This window comes from Xenopus tropicalis, chromosome 3, assembly GCF_000004195.4.
Source record: "Xenopus tropicalis strain Nigerian chromosome 3, UCB_Xtro_10.0, whole genome shotgun sequence".
Taxonomy (NCBI): domain Eukaryota; kingdom Metazoa; phylum Chordata; class Amphibia; order Anura; family Pipidae; genus Xenopus; species Xenopus tropicalis.
This window is the reverse complement of record NC_030679.2, coordinates 129,891,760-129,917,071: the sequence shown is the minus strand read 5'-3', so window position 1 is coordinate 129,917,071 and position 25,312 is coordinate 129,891,760. Positions and strand designations below refer to the sequence as shown.

Genomic DNA, 25,312 nt, shown 5'->3' with positions numbered 1-25,312 from the left:
GGGACCAAACGATCAAATTCTAACAGCGGCAATGGGCGCAGTTGGTTTGGGGACCGCATCAACGAGCTGATGCGGTCCCTGATCCGACTAAATCTTTTAACCTGCACGATCGATATCTGGCCAATTTCAGGCCAGATATTGGTTGGGTATGTCCGGCGTTTCTGCCCCTACACGGGCCGATAAGCTGCCAAATCGATCCAGGGACCGATATCGGCAGCTTCAATCGGCCCGTGTATGGCCACCTTTACACTTGACCCCTTAGCGCTCTTGCACTTTTTGGCCTGGTTGGAGTAAATGACCCCCTGCTGGGTTGAATTGTACCTATTTGCCCAGTATGTTACAATAAACTTTATACAGACTAGAAAGTTATTTCCTGGTAGGAGCATAGATGTGTACTCCCTCTCACTTACACATAAATACATAAATATTGTATCTGAAATCCTTTGGAATGCTCCTGTGTTGAAGTGTTGACATAAATGGAATATTTTCTCAGAAAGGCAGATAACAATTTTTTATGACTGATGCCTCACTGAAACCTTGGTATGTTGTGTTTTCATGAAGGAAATATGTGAAGTTTACAATAAGCACCAAACCAGATTATCTGGATATTTGGGGTGTTGCATGCTGGAAAACACGAACGCCATGTCTGTCCATGAACCTTCATCTGGGGATCAGCCTGGATACAGGTACCGACCCTTCAACCAGTCATGTGATGGCCGGTCATGGCAAATCCACAGCAGTGATATGGACAGTGTGAGTGATGTGTAAAACTCAGCTCTGCTGTGACAATGGCGTTAGGCTGAATATACTACTGGTGTAACTAATGAGATGCTGCACGCTCTGATCCCATTTGTTTTTGAGTAGCCAGTCAGAATACTGAGTTATTTAAAATTAGAATACCTCAGAGGCACCATCCTTTTATGCTATGCCAAGGGGCCCCCTATTCCTAACTGCAATTCTGTATTTTATACCCTAACCCCAAACATCTCATTAATATTATATAAGTTTTATTTTTTGTAGGGCTTTAAGGAAATACACTAGACCCGGTACAGGTATTCTGTCCCTAAAAAGAAAGTTTGCCCCCACCCCATTCTCCATGCACCTGGCACGGCTAGGCCTTACCCACATACAGTATTGGTCCTCTGTAGTATTTACATTTATTTTCAGCTGCTATAGTTAGGATTGTATCATAGTGTATTTATTTATATATCACCAAGGAAAAAAGTGGCTTGTGTGGAGAAAGGAGCAGAGCAATGGGAGGCTGATGGGTAACTGGAAACTGTTGGTAAACACGAGGGCTTCAAGAACACAGGCAAATTATAGAAAGAATGGGAGAGACAAAGAGGAAGGGTGAAGAAGTTGGGAGACAGAGGTTAGAGAAAGGCAGCTTTAAGGGTGAAGACACACGGAGCTACTAAGTAGCAGCTACTTGTCAGGGCTACTAATTGCCAGAAAATCCCCTGCCATAGACAATGCTAAGAATCGCCTCTGCTAAAACACACGTAGAGACAATTAGCAGTAAATGATCAGTATTGTCTATTTCAGTAGCCACGTTAAGTAGCTGCTACTAGTAGCTCTGTGTGTCTTCACTCTTAGGGCAGTGGCAGATGGGGAGATGATATACACATTGCTTCGGCTGCCTGAAGTTGCCTCGCAAGGAAACTTCGGGCAACTTCGGAAAGCAACGCGGATGCCATCCCACTGGCAATTTACATTCTTGACGGTGGGATGGCATGTCGGGGAGGCATATCTTAGTGGTTTGTGCTGTGGCAGGACCCCCTTTGCTTCCTCTGTGCAGCAATCCAGTAAGCAGGGGCATAACTAAAAAGGAAGCAGATCCTACAGTTGCAGGGGGGGGTGAGGGGCGTAGGGGGCCCAGTAAGGCCCTAATTATAGAGCAATTTGAATATATCTTGGTAGAATAGGTCAACTGTAGGGGCCTCAAACTGAATTTGCTGTGGGGCCCAGTTACCTCTAATTACGACACTGCCAGTAAGGAGGGAAGTCTGGGATAGAGACCGAGCTCTCCTGAGGTTGAAGAAAGATAGAAAGAACAAAATGTTTGATCTTTCTGAGACAGGAGACTATAGGAAATTCAGATGGACCAGTAATTCAGGACAACCTGGGCACGCAGAAGATGGAGAGTGAATGGGCTGATCTCAGACATACTGGGGACAAATGTACCCTGGACTCTTTAATTGATTTGTAGTCTGTGATGCTGCTTGAATTTGAAGACAGATAAGAGTGAATTTTCTGATCAAATCTGCTGTTATCTTTATTTAACTAAATAGTTCAGACACACTTTGCCCTTAGGGCAGCCCCACATGTTTCTCAGACATCTTTGCATTATGTGTTGTTCAGTGACGGCTCAACTTGGGTGCCTTATCTCAGTCAGACGCAGAGTGGGGACAAGCAGACATGGCACACGTCTTGTCACTAGATTATCTCTCTGGCTGGCTCATCTGAATATCTGTCTGTGCATCAGACACAGGGTCCTTCGCTCCGTCACTTTCTCCACCTTTAGTTCAGCGGCTGTATAATTAAAGGCCATGGAACCCAACCTATAATTAATCTGCACACACAGGGTTATTTCTGGCACACCAAGACTTAATTGCAATGATCCTAAAATAGCCCCACACAGTTCTTGGTCAGCAATGATTCCATACAGAGACTGCTGGGAGTAAATACAGAGGCTACTGGGAGTAATTGGCTGCCCTGGTTTGCACCCTGGCCTCCCCTTTCTGTAACACACACATAGACTGTAAGCTCTGTAGGAGAGACAGCAGGGATGTAAACATGAGCCACATGGGGACCTTGCTGACTGTATCAATGGGAAGTACAAAAGGTGTCAAAAATGTCTCATTTTTATATATTTAAATAAAATTAAATCAAAAGACACTGTTTTACCAAAAAAAAAACATACATTTTTCATTTCCACTATTGTTTTCATTGAGATGAAAGAGCAAGGAAAGCCCCCTCCAAGCTCCATGGGCGTCTGTACTGCCCTATTAATAGAACTGCGCACAAACATATGGCGGACTGAATGAGCTCTACTATTCCAAACCCATTATAGGCTAAACAATAGCTGTGCTGAGGGCTTCTCTCATATAATAGTGCCTATAAACAATGCAATTACGGGTCTCTGATGTTTCCAGAGAAAATGGGACAAGGGGGCCACCCTTTTCCAAGGAACATCAAAGGGCACCAAGGCATCCCCCTCCCACTCTGATTGTTGCCTCTGAACATTTAGAGGGTGGAGCACACAGGCCTAAAGGGCTTCATCTTGAAATTCCCAGGACACATGTGCCCCACGCCATATAACTCTTCCTGTCACTCCTCGGCCCAGAGGGTCAGGCAGGTGTTAGAATATCTCCAGGCAGTATTGACTGATACTCAATAAACAAGCAGGCCCAAAACTGGGAATCCTCCTACTGGTATGTCTGTGGGCAAACCCAACTTCATTCTTTTCTCTTTGACTCCATTCTGAGCCAGATATCCCCCCAAAAAGATATTTTTTTTAAAAAGGCCAATTGCATGGCTGCTTAATGACTTCTGTCTTTGGCGTTCCACTGCTAGTGACCTATAACAAATGTCCTGCTGTGACAGCTCAATGGAGTGTGTTTAATAAAGTGTCCTGCTGCTAAGCGTATACCCACAGTATTTACATTGATTCAGAATTTTGACTGCCAACTAAAGGGTGGTCAGTTAGTGAAGTGGCTGGTTTAGCTACTCTCAGTATTTGCACCTACTAAGTACCTGGAAAGAGCTCATTGTGTGCTAATGACGAGACACTGACGTGACATTGTCACACTCCCAGCCCCTCGCTTTTTTTGTGGCTTTTTTTATGGCTAAAGCCACCCAGTGTTGGACTGGGAACCCAGGGGCCCACCAGAAATCCTTAGACCCTAGGCCCGCTTTCCAAACTATTTTTCCTCCTTTCCTCACCCAACCTCTTTATTCTCCTAGTCTCTTTTATTTACATGCTAGCATCTATTCTTCCATCTATTTATCCTCTTTGTTCCCATTCAGAAATAGGGAATGTCCATTAAACAGGCCAAATGGTCAGGAGCAGGAGGGCCCACTGACACCTGGGCCCACCGGGAGTTTTCCTGGTATTCTGGTGGGCCAGTCCGACACTGAAGCCTCCCTAGTTCCACAACCATATGGGAAGCAGAGGCTATGCATATGGGGTGTCCCAGGAGTGCAGGCCTTGACTGAAAAACATCTTCAGTATATTTGTTGGGAAAGTGGCCATCTTCACAAAGTTTTGTGGGCCCTAAAGTGATTTTCAGGGATGCCCAGTAGATACAGTCATGCAGTGGGTTTGGAACCCACATAAAAGCAGGTTTTTGGCAGGTTCCTGATAGGAATTGCAGGTGCAGTTTGGTGGGTCACAGCCCTGGACTGGCAATCTGTGGGTTCTGGCAAATGCCAGAGGGGCTGCTGTAAGGTGCCATAGACAGTCACTATTTATTGGGCTGGTGGGGGGCTGTTTGGGCCTCTGGGTACTTGTAATGCCAGAGCCTATTTTGGTTCCCAGTCTGGACCTGGGGTCTCAGCTGGTGTGCAGGTTGGGTATGTGGTTGCAATAAAAGCTTAGTTTTTGGCGGTTCCTCTGCCATTGAGTGACAGCACATCTGGTTTACATTGTCATCACTTCCTGTCTACCATGACATCACTCCTGGTTTTATGGTGGCCACTGTAGGAGTTTGATAATGGGGAAACCAGAGACATCAGTGCCAGTAACCACCCCTAATCCCAGGGCTCACAGTTATTGGCTGCTCACTAGTATTTGTGCCACTATTTGCTCTTCTGGATAAAGTCAGGTCATTGTTTACCCAGTTATAGGCATTATAGGAAATCCCCATTGGCTTCAATATAAAACCACTTCAGAGGTTAGAGCAAAGACACACAGCTACTAGTAGCAGCTACTTGTCACGGCTATAAAAATAGACAATGCTGAAGCCAATGAGGTGGGACCCTTATTATGACAGGGTGGTCAGTTGGTTGATGAGAACAGGGAAAAAACTGAACTCTTGTTTTATGTCTATACAACTGAGGAGCCAGCTAATGAAGGCTTCCGTTATAATAGACCCAATTCTAGTAATATAACTACTGATGCATGGGTCACTCAGGGGGAAATTCACTTGAGCATGTAAAGGTAAATAAAGGTCCAGGGCCGGATGGGATTCATCCCAGGGTATTAAATGAGCTGAGCGCTGTGATTGCCAAACCTCTTCACTTAATTTTTCAGGATTTGTTGAGGTCTGGCATGGTGCCGAGAGACTGGCGGATTGCTAATGTGGTGCCGTTATTTAAAAAGGGATCCCATTCTCAGCCTGAAAACTATAGGCCTGTTAGTCTGACATCAGTCGTAGGAAAACTTTTGGAACTACGTGTGTTTTTGTAGAGGCAATTCACAGTATTGTCTATGGCAGGGCATTTTCTGGCATTGTAGCTGTGACAAGTAGCTGCTACTAAGTAGCTTCATGTATCTTCGCCCCTAAAGTGTAGGCGCAGTACATGTGAGTCGTTGCTAAGAAGCAGGAACCTCATTGTGAGAGTTGCACACAGCCTTCAGGCAGCGCGCCAATGCAAGCCCCGCCCCAACTCACCAAATCTGGCAATGAAAAAATAAACAATATAAATATTATTTAATGATACAGCCTTGGGATATTTTTATCTACAGTTCGGGAACACATTCGGAAGAGTATTTTTTAACACTGGAGACACAAATCACCAGTGTTGTAGCCCATAGCAACCAATTAGCAATGAGATTTGAACAGTCACCTACAAGTTAGAAAAGAAAAGCAAAGATCTGATTGGTTGCTATGGGCAATGTCACCAGTGGCGTTAATCTCCTGTGTTAATAATTATGCCCCTATGTTTGAGAAAAAAAGGTGCTGTGGTGTAATGTGATTGCACTACAAGAGTCATGTGACATGTCTATGGTCCGTTCTAAGTAGAGCAACATCACAACACTGGTCTTTACAATATTCTAGCTACCTGCACCGACCCAGCCCACTGAACCTGCCAGAACCATGATTAAACTCCTGACTCCTGCGGGTTTTGGCCCCGCCCACACATCACTAGTAGACAGTCAGCTGAAATGACCAGCAGGTGGCGCTGCTGTTACAAATTCATTATATTAGAAGTTAAAAAACTGCTAATATCTTGAAAACTAGAAGAAAAAAAACTAATGTAAATATTATGTGCTTAGAAAAATGCTCTGAGCTATATTTCATAAATCTATTTTGAGGGTTACATTTTGTTTTGTAAGAGGGCCAGTAAAACTAGTTCTTTGATATATACATACAAGCTTACAATTCCAGAGGTGAAGTGGAGCATTTTTTTACTATGTTGGTATGTTCCGTAAAACCCACATCTTGCTCAGTGGAGCCACAGACTCTCTCTCTCTATATATATATATAGATATATATATATATATATATAACATCAGAAGGTCTGCTAGATTGTGGGGCAACCTGGGAGCAGCTGCTGGATTGGTGTCTGTGAGCTGCATCCTTGCACAACAGAAACAGTGTAGGGGGCACATTTGCCCCAGGCCCAGTGGGTTTTGGTTAGTAAGGGGGGCACGTCCATGTTGTGTTAGCCGGGCCCCTGGGGAGGGAGAGGCTGGAGTCTATGCATCTACCCAGCCCTCCCTATTGCTCCTTTTCCACAAAAGAAAAGTCCTGGTGGAGCAGCACAGGGATTGGATAGCTGGAGAGGAAGTTTGAACTTTACCAAATCAAACCCTGTGCAGCTCTACTGGAACATAACTTCTATAAAAAGGAGCAGTACGGAGGGTACAGCCTCACCCTCCCCGCCCGAGTCTGCAGCCGAGGGGGCCCAGTTATTATCTACCCCAATTCTGCCCTGCCCACACCCTACCCTGATCCACTTACTAAAAAGCCATGCCCCTTTCACAGCAGTTTGCCCCCCCCCTGCTTTATCTAGGCCCCTGACAGGATTCCTGCATATCCCCCATAATGGTGGCCCTTGGTTGGTCTTATTTATCTGAATGATTTTAACATTTTTAAGTTTTTGTCCTTATTTTTATTATTTTCTACTACTGAGTTGTGCGAACAAGTGCCTAGCATGTGGGAGAATGGTATTTTATATCATTCCACGTGTGCCACACAGATATGACTTGCTTTGGCTTACCCTATATGCACCCCGGGTATATGCAAGTGCAGCTATTGCCCCACCCCTGAAGTTACACCTAAGAAATGGTTTGAGATCCAACAAATAAACTGGTGAAGAAGCACTGGCACCCAATTATTGAGAGATCTGTATGGCCACCAATGTGTGTGTGTGTGTGTGGTTTTTTTTTAACCATTGGGACCACTGGGAGGCGGGCCAAGGTCATTTTTATTGGGCGGGCCCTGTAATTTGTAATGGAGGCCCTGGCTGTAACCAAATGCAACAGAAAACACAGAGACTCTGCATTTTTGAATAGAGTTGCCCCATGTGTGCATTGTAGGCCTGTTTCCCATTAGTAAGTATACAATACATCTACTAGGGATAGCAACTGGGGTCTCTGTGCTGAGGTACATGCGCCTATTTCACCAATAAGCCAGGGGGTAAATAAAAATAGAAATCTTAAAGGAGGAAGGGGCTGAGACACAATGTATTTGGACAATATGACATTATAGTAAAGTAGAACAATTTTAGCTATGAGCTGGCCATACACTTCAATATCTGGACCTGATTTGGCCACCAACACCCTGGGCCATGTGGGGCTGAACTGATCACTGTATGCTCAGATAACACAGAGAAGCTTACAGGCCCATTGTATGAGGACAGCATTAACACAGGAAAAAATTAAACCTGCCCAATTAATCTCTATCCATTAATTCAACAGCTGGTTTTCATCTTATCTCTCAGATCGATCCTTCAGTGTCTCTTACAATGGGGAATCATCTTCTCCCCTGCATCTCTCTGTCGGGGTTCCCCAAGGCTCTGTCCTGGGCCCCTTACTATTTTCTCTCTATACCTCCTCACTTGGCAAATTAATCAATTCTTTTGGCTTTCAGTACCACCTCTATGCTGACGATACTCAGATCTATCTTTCCTCTCCTGATCTCAACCCAGAGCTTCTAACTCGTGTCTCTTCCTGCCTGTCCGCTATCTCCACTGAAGCTCTGGTTTTTGTGAAGGCAAGCTGTCAGTTTCGCTCATGTAAGTAGAGCATGTGGCTGCCTGGGTCAGTGTTTCCCAGTGAAAGAGAAGCTTCACTGATGGAAACTTGGCATGTAATCTGCTGCCACCTAGTGGATAATCTTTCTCAGTGCCTCTTGCTATACTGCTTTGAGGTTAGAGATTTCTGTTGCTTCCCCATAATGCAAAGTATGAACATTTATACTTTCATCCCCTGTGTGAGGAACCCCAATAATCTGCATTTAATGCTCCTGTACAGGGTTCTAGTACTCACCAGAATTTATATATTTCTATTTCATTTTTTATGCCCTTCTAAGGGCCCAGCCTCACTAATGCCTTTGTGGATGAATGGAAGTAAATCCCACAAACAATGCTCACCTATATAAACACTGTAAGTGAATGTTAGGAAATATTTTTTCCCATCTTCACTGCACCAAAAGAATGGCCATTATCCCCACTAGTGCAATGGGCAGATGCCTAGAGAAAGCATGAAACTAGAAATCCTGTCTGACAGGTGGGGGAACGTGACCAAGAGGATTATACTTTGGTTCAGGATTATTTACAATTTGAGCCTGGGGAGGAGTTTTGGGCCACATGTATTTAGTATTAGATTTCTTCCTCCAAGAACAGTAAAAAAAAATGTGATTTTGCTCCTATTTGCTGAATGGTTCCCATGTTAGTCGGCTGCCCAACCTGTCTGGTGAGTCAAAGTTTGGCTTTTTTCTTATTTCCCTGGCAGTATTCTGCACCCCAGATATGTAGCCTACACACTGGGGTCAATTACAGATACCCCCAATGCAGCTGCACCTCATCTACCTTAAGCACCTTCCCTGCCTGGCCAACCCTATCTGTGCTACAACATATGGCCTATAGTGGTCTGTGGGCAGAGCCTGGGCATATTCAGTGATGTCCCAGCAGCTGCATTGTGATTGGTTTGTGACAGTGTGGCCTGCAGACCCATAGGCTGCAAGGGAAGTGCTTCAGGTTGCATATTTTGCTGATATGCCAAGCAGACATCACTACTAACTGGGGTTGCCACCAAGTTATTGGCCTGGCCAGTTAAAATGAGTATAGAGTATAGGGAGGATAGGAGTATAGGAAGGATGCTATTTTTCCCAGAAAAGGATACAATACAAATACCCATTTGCTCTTATGCTTCTTGCTTGAGTGGGGCAGTTGGCCTCAGCCGTATAGATTCCCTGCACTCTATAAAGGGCAAGTAAGCCATTGGTGGCTGCTATTCATTGGCAAATGTAGATCAGATTGTATTGTACATGAGCAGCACCGGGGGAGTCAGTCGCATTGCATTAGGCACGTATATGGGAGCAAGGGTCTAGTTGCACTGTGCGGGTGTAAGGGGGGGAGGGGCCCGTTTAGTGACTGACAGGTGCCTGGAGGCAAAGGTTAGCCTGGGAACACAATACCAGTATCTGCGATGGGGACAGAGGAATTCATTACGTGACATTCTTTAGGTGGGGTGGAAGGGAGATACTGCTTAAAGGCGTCTGGGTGAAGAGGGGTTAATCTAGTGACAACGTGCAGGTGTTTGGGCTTAGGGTGAATAGTCTAGAGAGTAACAGTAAATTGCTTATTTCCACTATTGAAGAAGCCATCTCATGTGCGGCAGTTGAGGGTTACCCACATGTCAGGTTACAGGGCAGGCGTGTGGGGGTTGAAGGGTTAATCTAGTGACAATGTGCAGGTGTTTGGGTTTAGGGTGAATAGTCTGGAGAGTCACAGACACAGTAAATTGTTTATTGATGTATATTGATGAAGCCATCACGTGTGCGGCACTTGAGGTTTATCCATATGGGGGGTAACAGGGGTTAATCTAGTGACTTTGCAGGTGTGGAGTGGCTGAAGGGTTAATCTAGTGACTGTGCAGGTGTGGGGTGGATGAAGGGTTAATCTAGTGACTGTGCAGGTGTGGGGTGGTTGAAGGGTTAATCTAGTGATTTTGCAGGTGTGGAGTGGTTGAAGCGTTAATCTATTGAGTGGGCAGGTGTGGGGTGGTTGAAGGGTTAATCTAGTGACTGTGCAGGTGTGGGGTGGTTGAAGGGTTAATCTAGTGACTGTGCAGGTGTGGGGTGGTTGAAGGGTTAATCTAGTGACTGTGCAGGTGTGGGGTGGTTGAAGGGTTAATCTAGTGACTGTGCAGGTGTGGGGTGGTTGAAGGGTTAATCTAGTGACTGTGCAGGTGTGGGGTGGTTGAAGGGTTAATCTAGTGACTGTGCAGGTGTGGGGTGGTTGAAGGGTTCATCTAGTGACTGTGCAGGTGTGGGGTGGTTGAAGGGTTAATCTAGTGACTGTGCAGGTGTGGGGTGGTTGAAGGGTTAATCTAGTGACTGTGCAGGTGAGTGGAGAGGAGATGAGAGGTTACACTGGGGCAGACAGGCTTGTTGACCAAGTTCCTTTTGTTTTCGCTTTTCCTACCAGCTCATTAGAGCAGTGATTCCCAGCTTCCCATAGACACCCCTGTCCCCCCTGAACTCTCTCATTGTAACCCCAAATCTGCGCAATGGGAGTTTCAGAATGGGGTCTGTTAAAGGGCACCTATCTCCCTAAAATTGCTTCCCCCACCAGTACAGTTCATTAAAGGTACTTGCACCCAAATCCACTTCTTGCACTTCTGCATGTCCTTGCCATTGTGGTGTCTGTCCCACCTACTGTTCTGAGCATACACTATATATATAATAAAAAATATAGAAAATATGTTACATATATTAAATATATTTAAATATAAATATTCAAATTAATTATCTATATAGAATATTATAACATATATCTTATATAACATATAATATAAGTATTTAGGTGTATATGCAGGTGTTTGCGAGTTACAAAATACTTTTAGACTCAAGTACCATACGACTGTATCCATCTTTGCATGATCACAGCCACAGTTGCCTTTTGTAAATAAGCCCTATCTGTCAGTGCAAACTGTCCATCTAGTGGTGCTGCCATCTAGTGGTGAATATTCTTCAATATTATCAGTGGCTGGAATGGAAAGAGAAGCAATGAGAGCACAGATTTATAGACAATATTCTTCTACTGTGATACAAGTCTGGGTCCTGTGATGGAGTGTAGTGTTACCCTGGTACCTGCTGCTAACTAGTGGCACATCTACAAGACACTGGGCCCCATAACAAAATCATTTTTCATGAAACTCAGGGTCGGACTGTTCTGCTGGGACTCTGGGAAAATTCTGGTTGGCCCCAGCCCTGGTGGGCCCACCGCACCAATACCTGCTCTCAGCCCAGGATCTGTGGGGCGTAGCGGAGGTACGATGGGTGAGGGGATGCGATGGTGAGAGGAAAAGTGAACACTATGCCATTATCTAGGTGCCCCAAATGTGCAGCATTAATATCAGGCCCAAACTGGCAATCTGTGGATTTTGGCTAATGCCAAAGGGGCTGCAGTAAGATGCCATAGACACTCACTATTTATTGGGCTGGTGGGTGCTGTTTGGGCCTAAAGTGCACCATACTGTATTTCCCCATGACAGTCACTTGCATGATACCAAGGCCATTGCTACAGCTATTGCACAGATTATGTAGTTAGTGTGTGGATAATATGGCTTTGTCCACTAGAGGGAGCTCTGGATCAATAAAACTGTTTTAGGCTTCTGTCCTTGGCCTGTAAAGCAATATGGAAACCACAATCATCCCTTACAGTCAGGGCCAATCCAGAAACCTACTCAGTGGGAGGTCCCTAATGGGGCTGATTCATAGGAGGGATCCCCAGTGTATATTCCATTTATACAATAGGGCTTTTCTCTGTTCTGTATCTCAGTTTATAGGGGGATCCCCAGTGTATATCCCATTTATACAATAGGGCTTTTCTCTGCTCTGTATCTCAGTTTATAGGGGGATCCCCAGTGTATATCCCATTTATACAATAGGGCTTTTCTCTGCTCTGTATCTCAGTTTATAGGGGGGATCCCCAGTGTATATCCCATTTATACAATAGGGCTTTTCTCTGCTCTGTATCTCAGTTTATAGGGGGATCCCCAGTGTATATCCCATTCATACAATAGGGCTTTTCTCTGCTCTGTATATCAGTTTATAGGGGGATCCCCAGTGTATATCCCATTTATACAATAGGGATTATGTCTAAATTCAAATGCTTTTTATAGTACTAGTTTTTCATTACAATATTTTATATAAAAAATAAGTAAGTATATTCAAAAATCAATGTAACACTTTTCTATGCACTCTTACAATTTATATATTTTTCATTTCAGAGCTATTTCATTTTTTATAAATTGCCAGTATAATGAATTTTGTAACAACAGCACCACCTGCTGGTCCACTCCTCTGGCTGTACAGTAAGAGAGATAAGAGAGGAATAACTTCAGAAGGAAAACTGGGTACTGTTCTGCTCTGTACAGGAAAGAAGGTCTCCTTTGGCATCTAATCTCTTTCCTGAGCAAAGCAACATCAGAACTGTTCTGATTTCCCTCTCAGTACAGTTACATGAACTGACCAGTAGGTGGCGTTGTTGTTACACAATTCATTATATTGGCAGTTACTAAAAACATAAATAGCTTTGAAACAAAAAGAAAATACATTGCAAGTGTGCTTATAAAAGCCCCCTGAGCAATTTTACATTTTTTAAAAGTTTACTTATTCTTTAATTAATTTTCAATTTGCGTTTTTACAATGAGAGTGTAACTAACTAAATATTATTTATTGTGGGGGCTGCTGGGGAGAAACAGACAGTACACGCACATATCATACAGAATAGTTTAATAACATATATAACAGTTTATTACAAACATCTGGCAACAGGGGGTGCAGGAGGTGGCGGGGTCAGTATGAAGAATACATTGAAAAGAAAAGCATTATTGGAACAAGCACATACAGGTGAGACTTTTATCTCTACATTAACCCCTTACTGACCTCGGCAGAAACATTGGGTATTTATTGCTACAAACATAGCATACATTTACAGTACTGGATTCTGAAAGAGCTAAAGGGGAAATATACCCTAATTTGAGCAGAATTTCCCTTGCTGCCATTACATCTGAACATGTAACGATATCCCTTACTGGGTGCCCAGCAGCACAGACATTCGCATATATATGCAGGGGCTGCCATATTGCTCGCTGCACTAGAAATAAGCACTATGAGACGTAAAACTAGGGTATATTTTCCCTATAAAATGTCACTACACTCTCAAATGGCAAATAGCTGTCAGAAATGAAAGTGACATTAGTATCTTTTTAAAGGAAATATTGTACATTCAGCATTGTACATTGCTCCCTTCCTTCCCAATGGGCTTTTACCTAAATATGCAACCCAGTAACCTGCTTTTGTCTCATATCTGCTCAGTATCCCACAATGCACTGCAGCATGGGAGGAGCTAATCCCCCATAGCCACAGTTTATCTCAGGCATTGAAAGAGAAGTTCACCTTGAAGGGGTGGTTTACCATTAAGTTAACTTTTAGAATTGCCAGTTCTTAGCAACTTTTCAATTGGTCTTAATTTTTTCTTTTTTTATAGTTTTTGAATAATTTGCCGTTCTCTTCTGTCTCTTTCCAGCTTTCAAATGGGGGTCACTGACCCCGGCAGCCAAAATCTATTGCTCTGTGAGGCTCCAGTTTTATTGTTATTGTTACTTTTCATCACTTATCTTTCTATTCAGACCCTCTCCTATTCATATTCCAGTTTCTTTTTCAAAGCTATACCTGGTTGCTAGGGTAATTTGTACCCTGGCAACCATATAGCTGCTAAAATTCCAAATCAGAGAGTTGCTGAATAAATTAAAAAAACACCAATAATAACAAATAAAGACTAATTGCAAATTGTTTATTGTTATTGTTACTTTCTATTACTTATCTTTCTATTCCGACCCTCTCCTATTCCAGTTTCTTTTTCAAATCTATACCTGGTTGCTGGGGTGATTTGTACCCTAGCAACCATTTAGCTGCTAAAATTCCAAATCAGAGAGTTGCTGAATAAATTAAAAAAACACCAATAATAACAAATAAAGACTAATTGCAAATTGTTTCAGAACAGCACTCTCTGCAACTAAAAGTAAATTTAGGTGAAAAACCCCTTTAACATTAACTTTTAACATTTTTTGATGTTGTTGTTGTGGTCTTTGAAATGTTTACATCTTTCATGATGCGATTCTCAGACTTGGAATTTCAGCTGATGTCTAGTTGATTACCTTGGCAACCAGGTAGCAACTTGCAAGTCAGAATGGAGATCAATAGTAGAAGAAAAAAAAACAATGAGAATGTCAATAACAATAAAACTGAACCCTTACAGACTTTTTAGTTTTCTTTGGTTGCTAGGGTCAGTGACCCCATGGCCCCAGCAACCACAGCATTCTCAGTTGCAGGCAGGAATGAGGCTGAATAGGAGAATAAGCAGTGATTCCAAAATGAAATATTATAGGTTTATCTATAATATACTGAAAGGTGAACTTTCCCTTTAACTTTTTCATGGCACACGTAGCTAGGGCTATCTGGAAGTTGGATACTCTTGCCTTTTATAGCTGATAGTGGGAAAGCAGCACATTCTATTCCCCAGCCAGCGGCTGAATATTTCACACTGAGCGTTGGCTTTTGATTCTGTTGGCACAGAAGGAGGGGAAGGGACAGGGGGAGTAGTATTTATGCACTAAAGCAGGAGGGGGGGCTGTGGCCCCGTGGCACTCTGGGGCCCATTCCTCTATGATGAGGAGAGAAGTTAAGGGAATACATGCTGGCCCCATACAGAATGGTGCAAGGAATTCCTAACATCTCCTCTTCCCATAGATTACATTTGCCATATCCAGGACAAATGAAGTGCAAGAACATGATGAAGGCAGGGTGAGCGCTAGGGAAGAGGGACCATATGGCAGTAAGGCCGGCGCCACCATCTAGGAGCTGGGGAATGAGCTGGTGATAAACATCATGTGTATACGGAATATACCTCGCAGTTGTTACACAATGTAAAATGTCCTTTGTACTTTTTCTTTGTTTATTCCCCTCATAAAACCAGCCGCACTTTAAAGGAGAACTAAAGGCTGGAACTTAAATCGTATCAGGGGTGGGGGCTGATTTCCTCTCCTGCACTGTAGCAACTAATGGTAAAGTATGGGTGTTCCAGCAGAGCCTGCCAGCGAGCCTGCCCACGGTATTGCCCCTCTGCATATGCACGAATCAACACACAACAAGGGCCGGAGGCAGAACATCAGATTGGGAGGAGCCAAGAAGCAGTAAATAAAGTCTCTAGAGGGTCTAGGATTACGCATTAGAACAGCCCTGTGCAGTGGATATACCCTTCTATGCTGACCTTTAGTTCCCCTTTAAGAATGTCCACATGGCACTTAGGAGCGCAGGGATCCCATTGGTGTATGGTGCCTGGAACGGGCATGCTTTTCGCATACCAGCTGGTCCCCTGCCCAGAAATGCCCCCTCATACGTAAGTTCATGCCGCAGTCTGTACAGACGTAGCACCCAGGGTGACGATAACGCCCCTCTGAGATCTTCACTGCCACCTCACTGCAAAGCAATAGGGAGAAGTGTTACTCCAAAACAAGTTACTACTGGTGTCATACAATAACTACTGGCCCTCCTGGCCCATCCCATAGTGTAACTTATTATTGGGATGCTGGGAGAGCTGTACTGGAATAGGACCCAATGGCCAATTGCCGCACGTGTAAGCACGCTCACCTGATGGTCATGCTGCATTTCTCACACGTCCGTAGCGCAGCTGAGGGGCTGTTAGTAGGACGATTCTGGGCAACGGGCGACTGGTTGTTGGGCACGGAATTTTGTTTCTGAATAGTGGGTGAAAACTTGCTTGGCATGGAAAAACCTCCTGTAATAAAAACAAAATAGGAACATCTTCAGTCTGATATGAACTGTTAACTGTGGGTTTCTATATATTTGTGCCATAGTAGTGATGTCTGCCCACCATACTCACTAATAGGGTTTATTACTGCTTGAACGTATGAGATGTACAGGAGTGTACATGAACGGGACAGCGGAATGTGGCCATGTACGGCCTTGTGTATGGAATCTAGTTATTTGGCCTGTGCCATAGCACAGTGGTCTCCAACCTTTTTTGTCCCATGGACTGGTTTCAAGCAAGACAATTTTTCTGAGGAACAGGGGTGGTGGGTAAAATACAGCTCATCATAATACAAAATCAGCAATTAGATGCACTCAGTGCTCTTCTTACTCCCACCTAAGTGGTGACATCCCCTGACACTTAATATGGAGCTTTAAGTACTTTGGTCCTTTTCACAATCAGTAGAAAGCTCCCTGGGCTTCACATAGCTGTTGTCATGGAGTTGGGATCACAGGTAATTGGGACCAGAGGTGGCCCAGTTCAGCACGGCCCGGCACCGGTCCCCAGCCCGGTGGTTGGGGACCCTTGCCCTAGCATATACGGGTATGGGATTCATTATCCGGAAAGTTCCCAATTATGGAAAGGCCATGATTTCCTTTTTTTCTGTAATTACAAAACAGAACCTTGTACTTGATCCCAACTAAGACATAATTAATCCTTATTGGGGGCAGAACAGCCCTATTGGGTTTATTTAATGGTTAAATGATTCCCTTTTCTCTGTAATAATAAAACAGTACCTGTACTTGATCCCAACTAAGATATAATTACCCCTTATTGGGGGCAGAACAGCCCTATTGGGTTTATTTAATGGTTAAATGATTCCCTTTTCTCTGTAATAATAAAACAGTACCTGTACTTGATCCCAACTAAGACATAATTAATCCTTATTGGAGGCAAAACAATCTGTGATTTATTCAAATTACGGAACGATCCATTACCAAGAAAGCCCCAGGCCTCAAGCATTCTAGATATATTCAGACTGAAATATTCTGCTTGTGTGAGTAGCTAGATTTGCCTTATTGCACACTAACAGAGTAATGCTGTAACCGATGCCAAGTTGGCTCCAGCTTTGGTAACCCAGAGCAACCAGTCAGAATGTAGCATTGGAATGGAGGTCTGGACTTTGATTGAGCCACTTAAGGGCATTCTCCTTTTAATTGTTGAGCAATGTCAGAACTGTTTGGCCGCCTGTCTGGGCTGAAAAAGTGACTTCTTCCAAACCTTTAGCCTCAGCACCCCTAGCACTACTTTTATGTACTATGGATTCCTTGCCTTGCTTTCCCAGTTCCTGCTGATGTGGGACATCCCCACCAACACAATATTGCCCCATTATACTTCATTGCCCTATTATCCTCTGTTTGAGCAAAGGCTTCTTTGTTGCTACCCTCCCACGGGGCTCCCAACCTCAGACTAAGGCGTGAGTCTGGCATTCAGGCCTGGAGTAGTAGGAATCCTAGCCTTAGATAGTCCCTAGTGCTACAAGGAAAGGCACATACATATCATAGGCAAGTTGTTGCACGCCAGCTAGGCAGCCACACACCTCGCAACATTAAACATCATTACTTCAATTAAAAGAGGGAAAACACTAAAAGCCTGTGTGAGACAGCAAGAGAAACACCTAACAAAGAAGTCGTGTGTAATTCTTGTAATCACTTGCCATCCATCAGGATTTGAAAACATTCAAAGGGGCTGAATGCGTTTGCCCAACGCGGGAACTTTTACTGTGGCGTAAAGGCGCCCATAGAGTTTTATAACTGGCCGGAGCACAACAATCTTTGTATATCCTATGGCCCCTTCAACAATAGCCAAGGGCCACAGTTAATGCAACACTGATATAATGTGCTACAGTTTCTCTATTGTCCAAATGTCACCACTTAGGGAATGGCAAAGTTTTCTAGAAACTTTGTTTGACTTCAGAAAACAAAGCAACACATATGACTAGCCACCGATTTATTTTATTGCCTGTGGAAAGGTATTAGTCCTGCCACCATCTTGTCCTACTGTCACCTTCTTGTTCTACTGCCGTCATTTTGTCCTACTGTCACCACCTTGTTCTACTGCCACCATTTTGTCCTACTTTCACCACCTTGTTCTACTGCCACCATTTTGTCCTACTGTCACCACCTTGTTCTACTGCCGCCACTTTGTCCTACTGTCACCACCTTGTTCTACTGCCGCCATTTTGTCCTACTTTCACCACCTTGTTCTACTGCTGCCATTTTGTCCTACTGTCACCACCTTGTTCTACTGCCGCCACTTTGTCCTACTTTCACCACCTTGTCCTACTGCCGCCATTTTGTCCTACTGTCACCACCTTGTTCTACTGCCGCCATTTTGTCCTGTCACCTTCTTGTTCTACTGTCGTCATTTTGTCCTACTGTCACCACCTTGTTCTACTGCCACCATTTTGTCCTACTTTCACCACCTTGTTCTACTGCCATCATTTTGTCCTACTGTCACCACCTTGTTCTACTGCCGCCATTTTGTCCTACTGTCACCACCTTGTTCTACTGCCGCCATTTTGTCCTACTTTCACCACCTTGTCCTACTGCCGCCATTTTGTCCTACTGTCACCACCTTGTTCTACTGCTGCCATTTTGTACTACTGTCACCACCTTGTTCTACTGCTGCCATTTTGTCCTACTACACCCACCTATCTTTACGAGTGTTGCTCTACGGAAACCCACAATGTACCATGCAAAGGGCAATTGACCCTATTTGACTAAAAACAACAACAAAAAAGAAATATTCACAAGAGAAAGCTGCTTCCCAGTAATGTGTCCAGGAGCACATTTATTGCACTGCCTATCATATACATAATGCATACCCATCAGATGAATCACACAATTTCCATGACACTTTTCAGGCGAGTGACGCATGAACTGTCACCCACTTGGCCTTTCCTCATTTGTGCGTTCTGAGGGCATGAAGTCATCAGTAGGTAAAGCCACACCCATTCTGTGACATCATGGAGTGTGAACACAAGCATTTCATGAAGTTGCAGAACACAAAAGCATGCATCTACTCATGTAGAAGCTCCATCTTCTAGCACTAATATACAACAAAAAGCTGCCATTATCAGTTGCTGGTCTCTAACAATATGTTACCTTCAGCAGCCATATTTGTTATGGGCAGCAGGTCATTGGGCAGTTTCTTGAGTGGCTAGAATTACAGCAAGTGGGGATGCACCATTCTCATCTTGTTGTGCTACAACATGTCTCAGTACTGCCTCGGATCAGATGTTGAGCAATCCAAGGAGGATCCTTCCCTGCCTGGACACACCACCCTCGGGTGCATAGCGTACTTATGAGTTATCTATTAGTGATCTGCCGAGTCCTTAACATTTGCACATTTTTACCAGTGCTAAGGATATATGTGTTTGCCGCAGTCAGTGGGTGGCTCTGCTGTTGGCTTATTATCCACTAACTCCCGAGGTGATTGGTTTTTGACCTGCAGCTAACTATAACAAAGGGGGTGTAGGCCAAATGTATGCCTGAACACAGCAACTTGTGGGAGACTTTAACTCTACTAGCGGTTATAGTAGCAACTATGTCCAGTACCATCTCAGTCTGGTACATCAACTTCAGTACCCAGAAGTATAAAGACACTGCTAAAATTGTCTGACACTATCAGTATCCAGTTCTACAGGACAAAGTGACTGAAGCCCCAGTGCAGCCCTAGTTTCCAAGAATCCCGTTTCCAAGATACCTATTTGCCCAGTTCCCCACAAACATGATCTTTCTTGGCCCAGCACAAAGAAGGGTATGGCCTATGAGTTAGCCTTCGGGCTTTCTTTCCATTGCTGATTCCCAAATTTCCCCCCTGTGGATAGCCAGTCATAATAGGACATCATAGATGAAAGACTCCCAGATCCTGGCATTACTAAACGCAAAAATATTCAGTTATTCTTTGCTTTGCACGGCTCATTTATCCCATATGAACATATGTATGTGCATGTATTTGCTTTTGGTCTAATTACATGGTGGCAGACCTGCTGAGACGCCATTAAGCTCACAACCACCAAAGAGCTCTGAAAATCAATGGTAATACCGACCCTTAAACACACACACACACACACATATATATATATATATACACCCGCTCATAAAAACCAGCTAAAATATTTGAATCTCACTTTACACACATAGGAACGTGTATAGATTTGGTTGGAGTAAGAGGTGGTAATTTGACTTCTATCACTGAACAGTAAGAACAGTAAGAAGTGATTGGTACTAGCACAGTCAGTAACCAGTCCTAGAGGTGATACTGTGTGGTACTAGCACAGTCAGTAACCAGTCCTAGAGGTGATACTGTGTGGTACTAGCACAGTCCGTAACCAGTCCTAGAGGTGATACTGTGTGGTACTAGCACAGTCCGTAACCAGTCCTAGAGGTGATACTGTGTGGTACTAGCACAGTCAGTAACCAGTCCTAGAGGTGATACTGTGTGGTACTAGCACAGTCAGTAACCAGTCCTAGAGGTGATACTGTGTGGTACTAGCACAGTCAGTAACCAGTCCTAGAGGTGATACTGTGTGGTACTAGCACAGTCCGTAACCAGTCCTAGAGGTGATACTGTGTGGTACTAGCACAGTCAGTAACCAGTCCTAGAGGTGATACTGTGTGGTACTAGCACAGTCAGTAACCAGTCCTAGAGGTGATACTGTGTGGTACTAGTAAAATCAGTAACCAGTCCTAGAGGTGATACTGTGTGGTACTAGCACAGTCAGTAACCAGTCCTAGAGGTGATACTGTGTGGTACTAGCACAGTCAGTAACCAGTCCTAGAGGTGATACTGTGTGGTACTAGCACAGTCTGTAACCAGTCCTAGAGGTGATACTGTGTGGTACTAGCACAGTCCGTAACCAGTCCTAGAGGTGATACTGTGTGGTACTAGCACAGTCAGTAACCAGTCCTAGAGGTGATACTGTGTGGTACTAGCACAGTCAGTAACCAGTCCTAGAGGTGATACTGTGTGGTACTAGCACAGTCAGTAACCAGTCCTAGAGGTGATACTGTGTGGTACTAGCAAAATCAGTAACCAGTCCTAGAGGTGATACTGTTTGGTACTAGCAAAATCAGTAACCAGTCCTAGAGGTGATACTGTGTGGTACTAGCACAGTCAGTAACCAGTCCTAGAGGTGATACTGTGTGGTACTATTACAGTCTGTACCTATTCGTAGACTTAACATAATGCCTAGTACCAGTGCAATCAGTACAGTGAGTACCTAGTGTTAGAGGTGTTGCTATGTGCTACAAGCATAGTTATTACCTAGTCCTAGTGGTACTAGTGCAGTCAGTATCCACCCCTGTACCAGCACCTCTGGTATCAATTCTAGCCTGGTACCAGCAAACTGTGCAGCCATTTGTGGCTGTCGGGCACGGGGGGGGGGGGGGCACAGTGCCTAATTTAGCTATTGAGATACAATGCATTGAATACCTGCCCATGGAGGGAGGGGGGGGGGCAAGTAGACAGTACAAAGCCCTTGTTATTACAGCAGTGTCAACAGCAAATCCTAAAGGTCACAATAACTGTGTGCTCGTTGCTAGCAGTGAGCAGAATGGCTGGCCCTGCGGGTAGGTATTTCCAGTTAGTACTAGCTGCCCGACCCCTGTCCATTAGTGTCTGTCTATGATGGCAGTACCGTCAGGGTTGCTCTCCATTGCCTCCTGCAGCAGTTTGAAGCTGTTGGACTGTCGTGGGGACGTCCTGTTCTCCAGGTTCCCCTGCAGCATCTTATACACCTCCGAATCCTGGTGCAACCAACTCATCTTGGAACCACAGGGCTTTCACAGGGAATCTACAAGGTTCCAAACACAAAAGTCCAAGTTAGGTTCTTGCCCCCATATTCCTCGTTATATCTGCCTCTCATCTTTAGCCCATAGCTGTGGGGTGGATTCAGATAGTTCTACAACAGCTGGAGATCTGTAGGTTGCACATCCCTAATCCCTATATCCCCTGCCTCAGCTGGGCCCCCCCCGTTCCCTAATTCTGCCTGTGCTAATGTCCTCTCCAGCCTGAAAAAGGGGCCTTTGTGCCCTGAAAGCTTGCAGTGTTTTCCCTTCCATTTAGCCACTAAATGGATCGTTCCCACACCACATGTTTCTCTGCTACTCGCAGCCTATTTCTGAATCCCCTCCAGTCTCTATATATCATAACCCCCACCAGACATACACACAACTCACACACACCCCTCTCTATACAGTAACTCTGTGCCAGACATCTCTGACTGTTGCTGACATACATCTACCAGCTGAGGACTCTCTGAGAATGCTGGGAATTCTAGTATAGCGACAAGGAGAGCTAGCTATTGCTCTGTTTAGCAAATCATTCATTTGTTCACTTTCACATTCCCCTGCTATGTTTGTGCTTCACTCCCCTCCCGTCCCTTAATGATAATCTGAGAAAGACTCACATGCCAGGCTGATGTCTGTGGGTGCCAGGGGTGCCTTCCTTTGCCTCTGCCAGTGCTGATCTCCCCAACACTTTACACTGTATGTCTGTCACACCTTCTTTTCCTCTGTCACAGCTGTCTCTTCTTCCTGTGCATAGGACACACCTGTCTCTATTTCTGAACCCGCCTGTGCTTCTCTCTCCCCACCACCTCTTATTATAGGCACACCTCTATCCCTGAAACACTTATTCCTCTCCACCCGCCATCCTCTGCCCCAGGTCCTATATGTTTGCACTTCTCCCCTGCACTGCCTCTTCTCAGCACTGCACTCAGGAGTTGGGTTACCAGCCAGTAACAACACCCCCAAATCAGCCATTCCCACATTCACCCCCTTGGGTGCCTCCCACATGTGCTTTATGTTAAACCACTCAGTAAATCAAGAGGCTGTGAGACAGCCAGGAGTGGAATTAGGCTTGTGAGATGCAAGAGGAAGCCAGAGAGACAGCGGAGAATGCACAGCACAGACACAGCCGGGAGCAAGAGACAGGCAGCGGGCAGAGACAAATGGCATGGCACTGTATCCTGGGCAGAGCTGCTGGTGTGGCCCTAAGCAAAATCCCACAGTTTCACCCCCTTCTCAGCCCCACAGACAGAGGGGGCCTTGGGTAGTTGAGCCCCCTCTGAAGACGGGATGTACATTTTCTAAGGCTGATAATAAACTGAAAAAGGTTATAAAGAAGAGACCATCAGCTTCACCCCCACGTTGCACAGCGCTGCAGTCAGATCATGACCATCTGGGCCATGTATGGACACCTCCCTGTGTCAGCACCTGTGTAGCACCTGAGTAGGCACATTCCATTGGAATACCTGCTAAATATATATATATATGAATATGTATTGTAGGTATTGGAGCAGGCTTAGAGTGCTTCCAGGTGGCAGGCTGCAGGGTTTCGCTCTCATTGTGCATGATGAAGGCATGGGGCTGGGGGGAGAGTAGCAGGGCAATACCTCACCCTCCTGAGCACATTCCTCCTTGCCACGAGTGTGACGCTGCTACTGTGTTGTGTCGCTCACCTGTAGACAATTGCGTGACTTTGCTTATACAGTTTGTCTTACAGCAGCCAGGAAGGCAGGGCATGGGCGCCTGTGGGCACTGTGGGAAGATTTAGAGAGGAAGTGGGTGCTTCCGGCAAACTGTTACCAGCACCAAGGGCATAGCTACAAGCAGGCCACCCATGCACAGGGGCAAAGTGGCACACTGACTGATAGGCAGTTTCAATATATGGTCATGGAAAATGTTTAGGGGGGCCCTGAATTATTTATCCTGTGGGGGCCCGAGTGTGAAATCAGAGCTCACTGTAGGAAAACTCACCCACTTTTCTTTTCATTCCTAGTATTTATCACTGGGTGAAACATAAGCGTTTACTATTTGAAAAATATTCTTAAAATCCCATAGGAATGAATAGAAAATGCATGATTTTTTCTGTAGCCAGCTCTGATTTGACACTTTGATAAGTCTGCCCCTTAGTGTGCATGGGTTAGCCTTCATAATATTGTACCCCACCTCTGGCTGTTCTTGTGGTGCCTCTGTCACACCCCCAGAAACAAACAAAAAAGTGATGTATCTGGCGCACACAGCCCTTGACCTTACAGTAATCAGCTGTCAGTGCACCGTGTTGGGCAGTGTATGGGGCAGGTGAGGGAATAAGGATGAGCGTCAGCTCCTGCTGTCCAAGTTTTCTGGCCAGACAAAATAGAATAGAAAGGAGGCCGTGTATGGTGCTTCCATTCAGCCCTCAGGCTGATCTCTTGGGTGCCTATGAGTATTGGAAGTGATATGGGCCTGTGCTGATTATCATTGACCTGTGCACTGCCTTTTCTACATGTTGGTACAATGGCAGGCATTCCTTAGCAGCTGGCACCTTACCCAATCATGCCTGGGAGCAATGGTTAATCCAAGTTAACCCTGCACTAGGGGAGCTTGTTTGTAGGCACTGAGGGAAGGGCATAATATTTTGCCCAGGGGATATGATTGCCCTTTAAGCCCCAGTACAATATGCGGCACAGGTTCTACCTAAAGGCCATGCCCGTCTCTATTCTTGCTCCAGTTATTGTTATGCCCCTGCCCCTGGTTCCTATTCCCTCCCTTTATCTGGATTTATTACTGGCTGAGCGATGGGTATCGGTGGATAACATGTACGTGATAGAATGCTGCCAGGGCTGTGCAGAGTTCACATATAAACAATAAATACCTTGCATGTTATAAAGGGAGCTCTGTGCACTGTTCAGCTTCTTATCTCCTATGTATTTATAGGGCAGTTATAAGACATAGTGCTATAGTACTGGCCTATAAGAATAGAACATTCAATGGCTGACCCTCCTTGCAAAGGCACAGAGCTGGAATGGCCACTTCCTATTTCCATGGAGCAGGGAGTTGCTCTTGATTCACGGTGTGAGGATGCGGAATGCAGACATCTTTGTTCTATTTACCTCTCCCTGTCTCAGGGCCGTGGGCACAATGTCAGGTAGGGGCTGGGCAGTTACGTAAGGCACAGCTGAGCCACCGCGCCCATCGGGCAGAAACGAGAGAAGGTGAATAGGAGCCCAGGCAGGAGAGAAATAGAAGAGGTATAAAGGCAAAAGCGATTAAGAAGGGGATATAAGGAATGAATCAGGGGTAGATAAAAAGAAATAAAAATTCACCAATTATAATGAGGAGAGCGGATACAATAGAAAGGTTATGGCTAGTGATGAGCAGATGTTTTGCAAAAATTTGCAGCAACAAAAAAAGTTGTGGTCATATAAAAAAATCATTTGTGTGCATCAAAAATGACGTGGTAGCCGTGTTTCGTGAATTTTTCCCTGTTTCACAAACTTTTCAGCATTTTCATGGATTTTTCAGTGAAG

General features: G+C 44.8%; 1 protein-coding gene across 1 annotated transcript; it reads right to left on the bottom strand.

The window, feature by feature from the left end:
* Positions 1-15,109: 15,109 nt before the first annotated feature.
* On the bottom strand, positions 15,110-22,751 carry pdlim2 (PDZ and LIM domain 2 (mystique)). The gene is made up of 4 exons (XM_002932701.5): positions 22,427-22,751; positions 21,656-21,811; positions 15,831-15,978; positions 15,110-15,659 (listed from the first exon to the last, which is right to left on the bottom strand). The coding sequence occupies exons 2-4, from the start codon at positions 21,780-21,782 to the stop codon at positions 15,485-15,487; spliced, it is 450 nt and encodes a 149-aa protein (XP_002932747.1). The 5' UTR covers positions 21,783-21,811; positions 22,427-22,751; the 3' UTR covers positions 15,110-15,484.
* Positions 22,752-25,312: the final 2,561 nt, after the last annotated feature.

Excerpts from the sequence above, each read along its gene's own strand:
- pdlim2 (XM_002932701.5), bottom strand. The coding sequence starts at position 21,782 with ATGAGTTGGTTGCACCAGGATTCGGAGGTGTATAAGATGCTGCAGGGG. Across the intron at positions 15,979-21,655 it reads AATGGAGAGCAACCCTGACG|GAGGTTTTTCCATGCCAAGC; the intron begins GTACTGCCATCA and ends TTTTTATTACAG. Across the intron at positions 15,660-15,830 it reads AAATGCAGCATGACCATCAG|TGAGGTGGCAGTGAAGATCT; the intron begins GTGAGCGTGCTT and ends ATTGCTTTGCAG.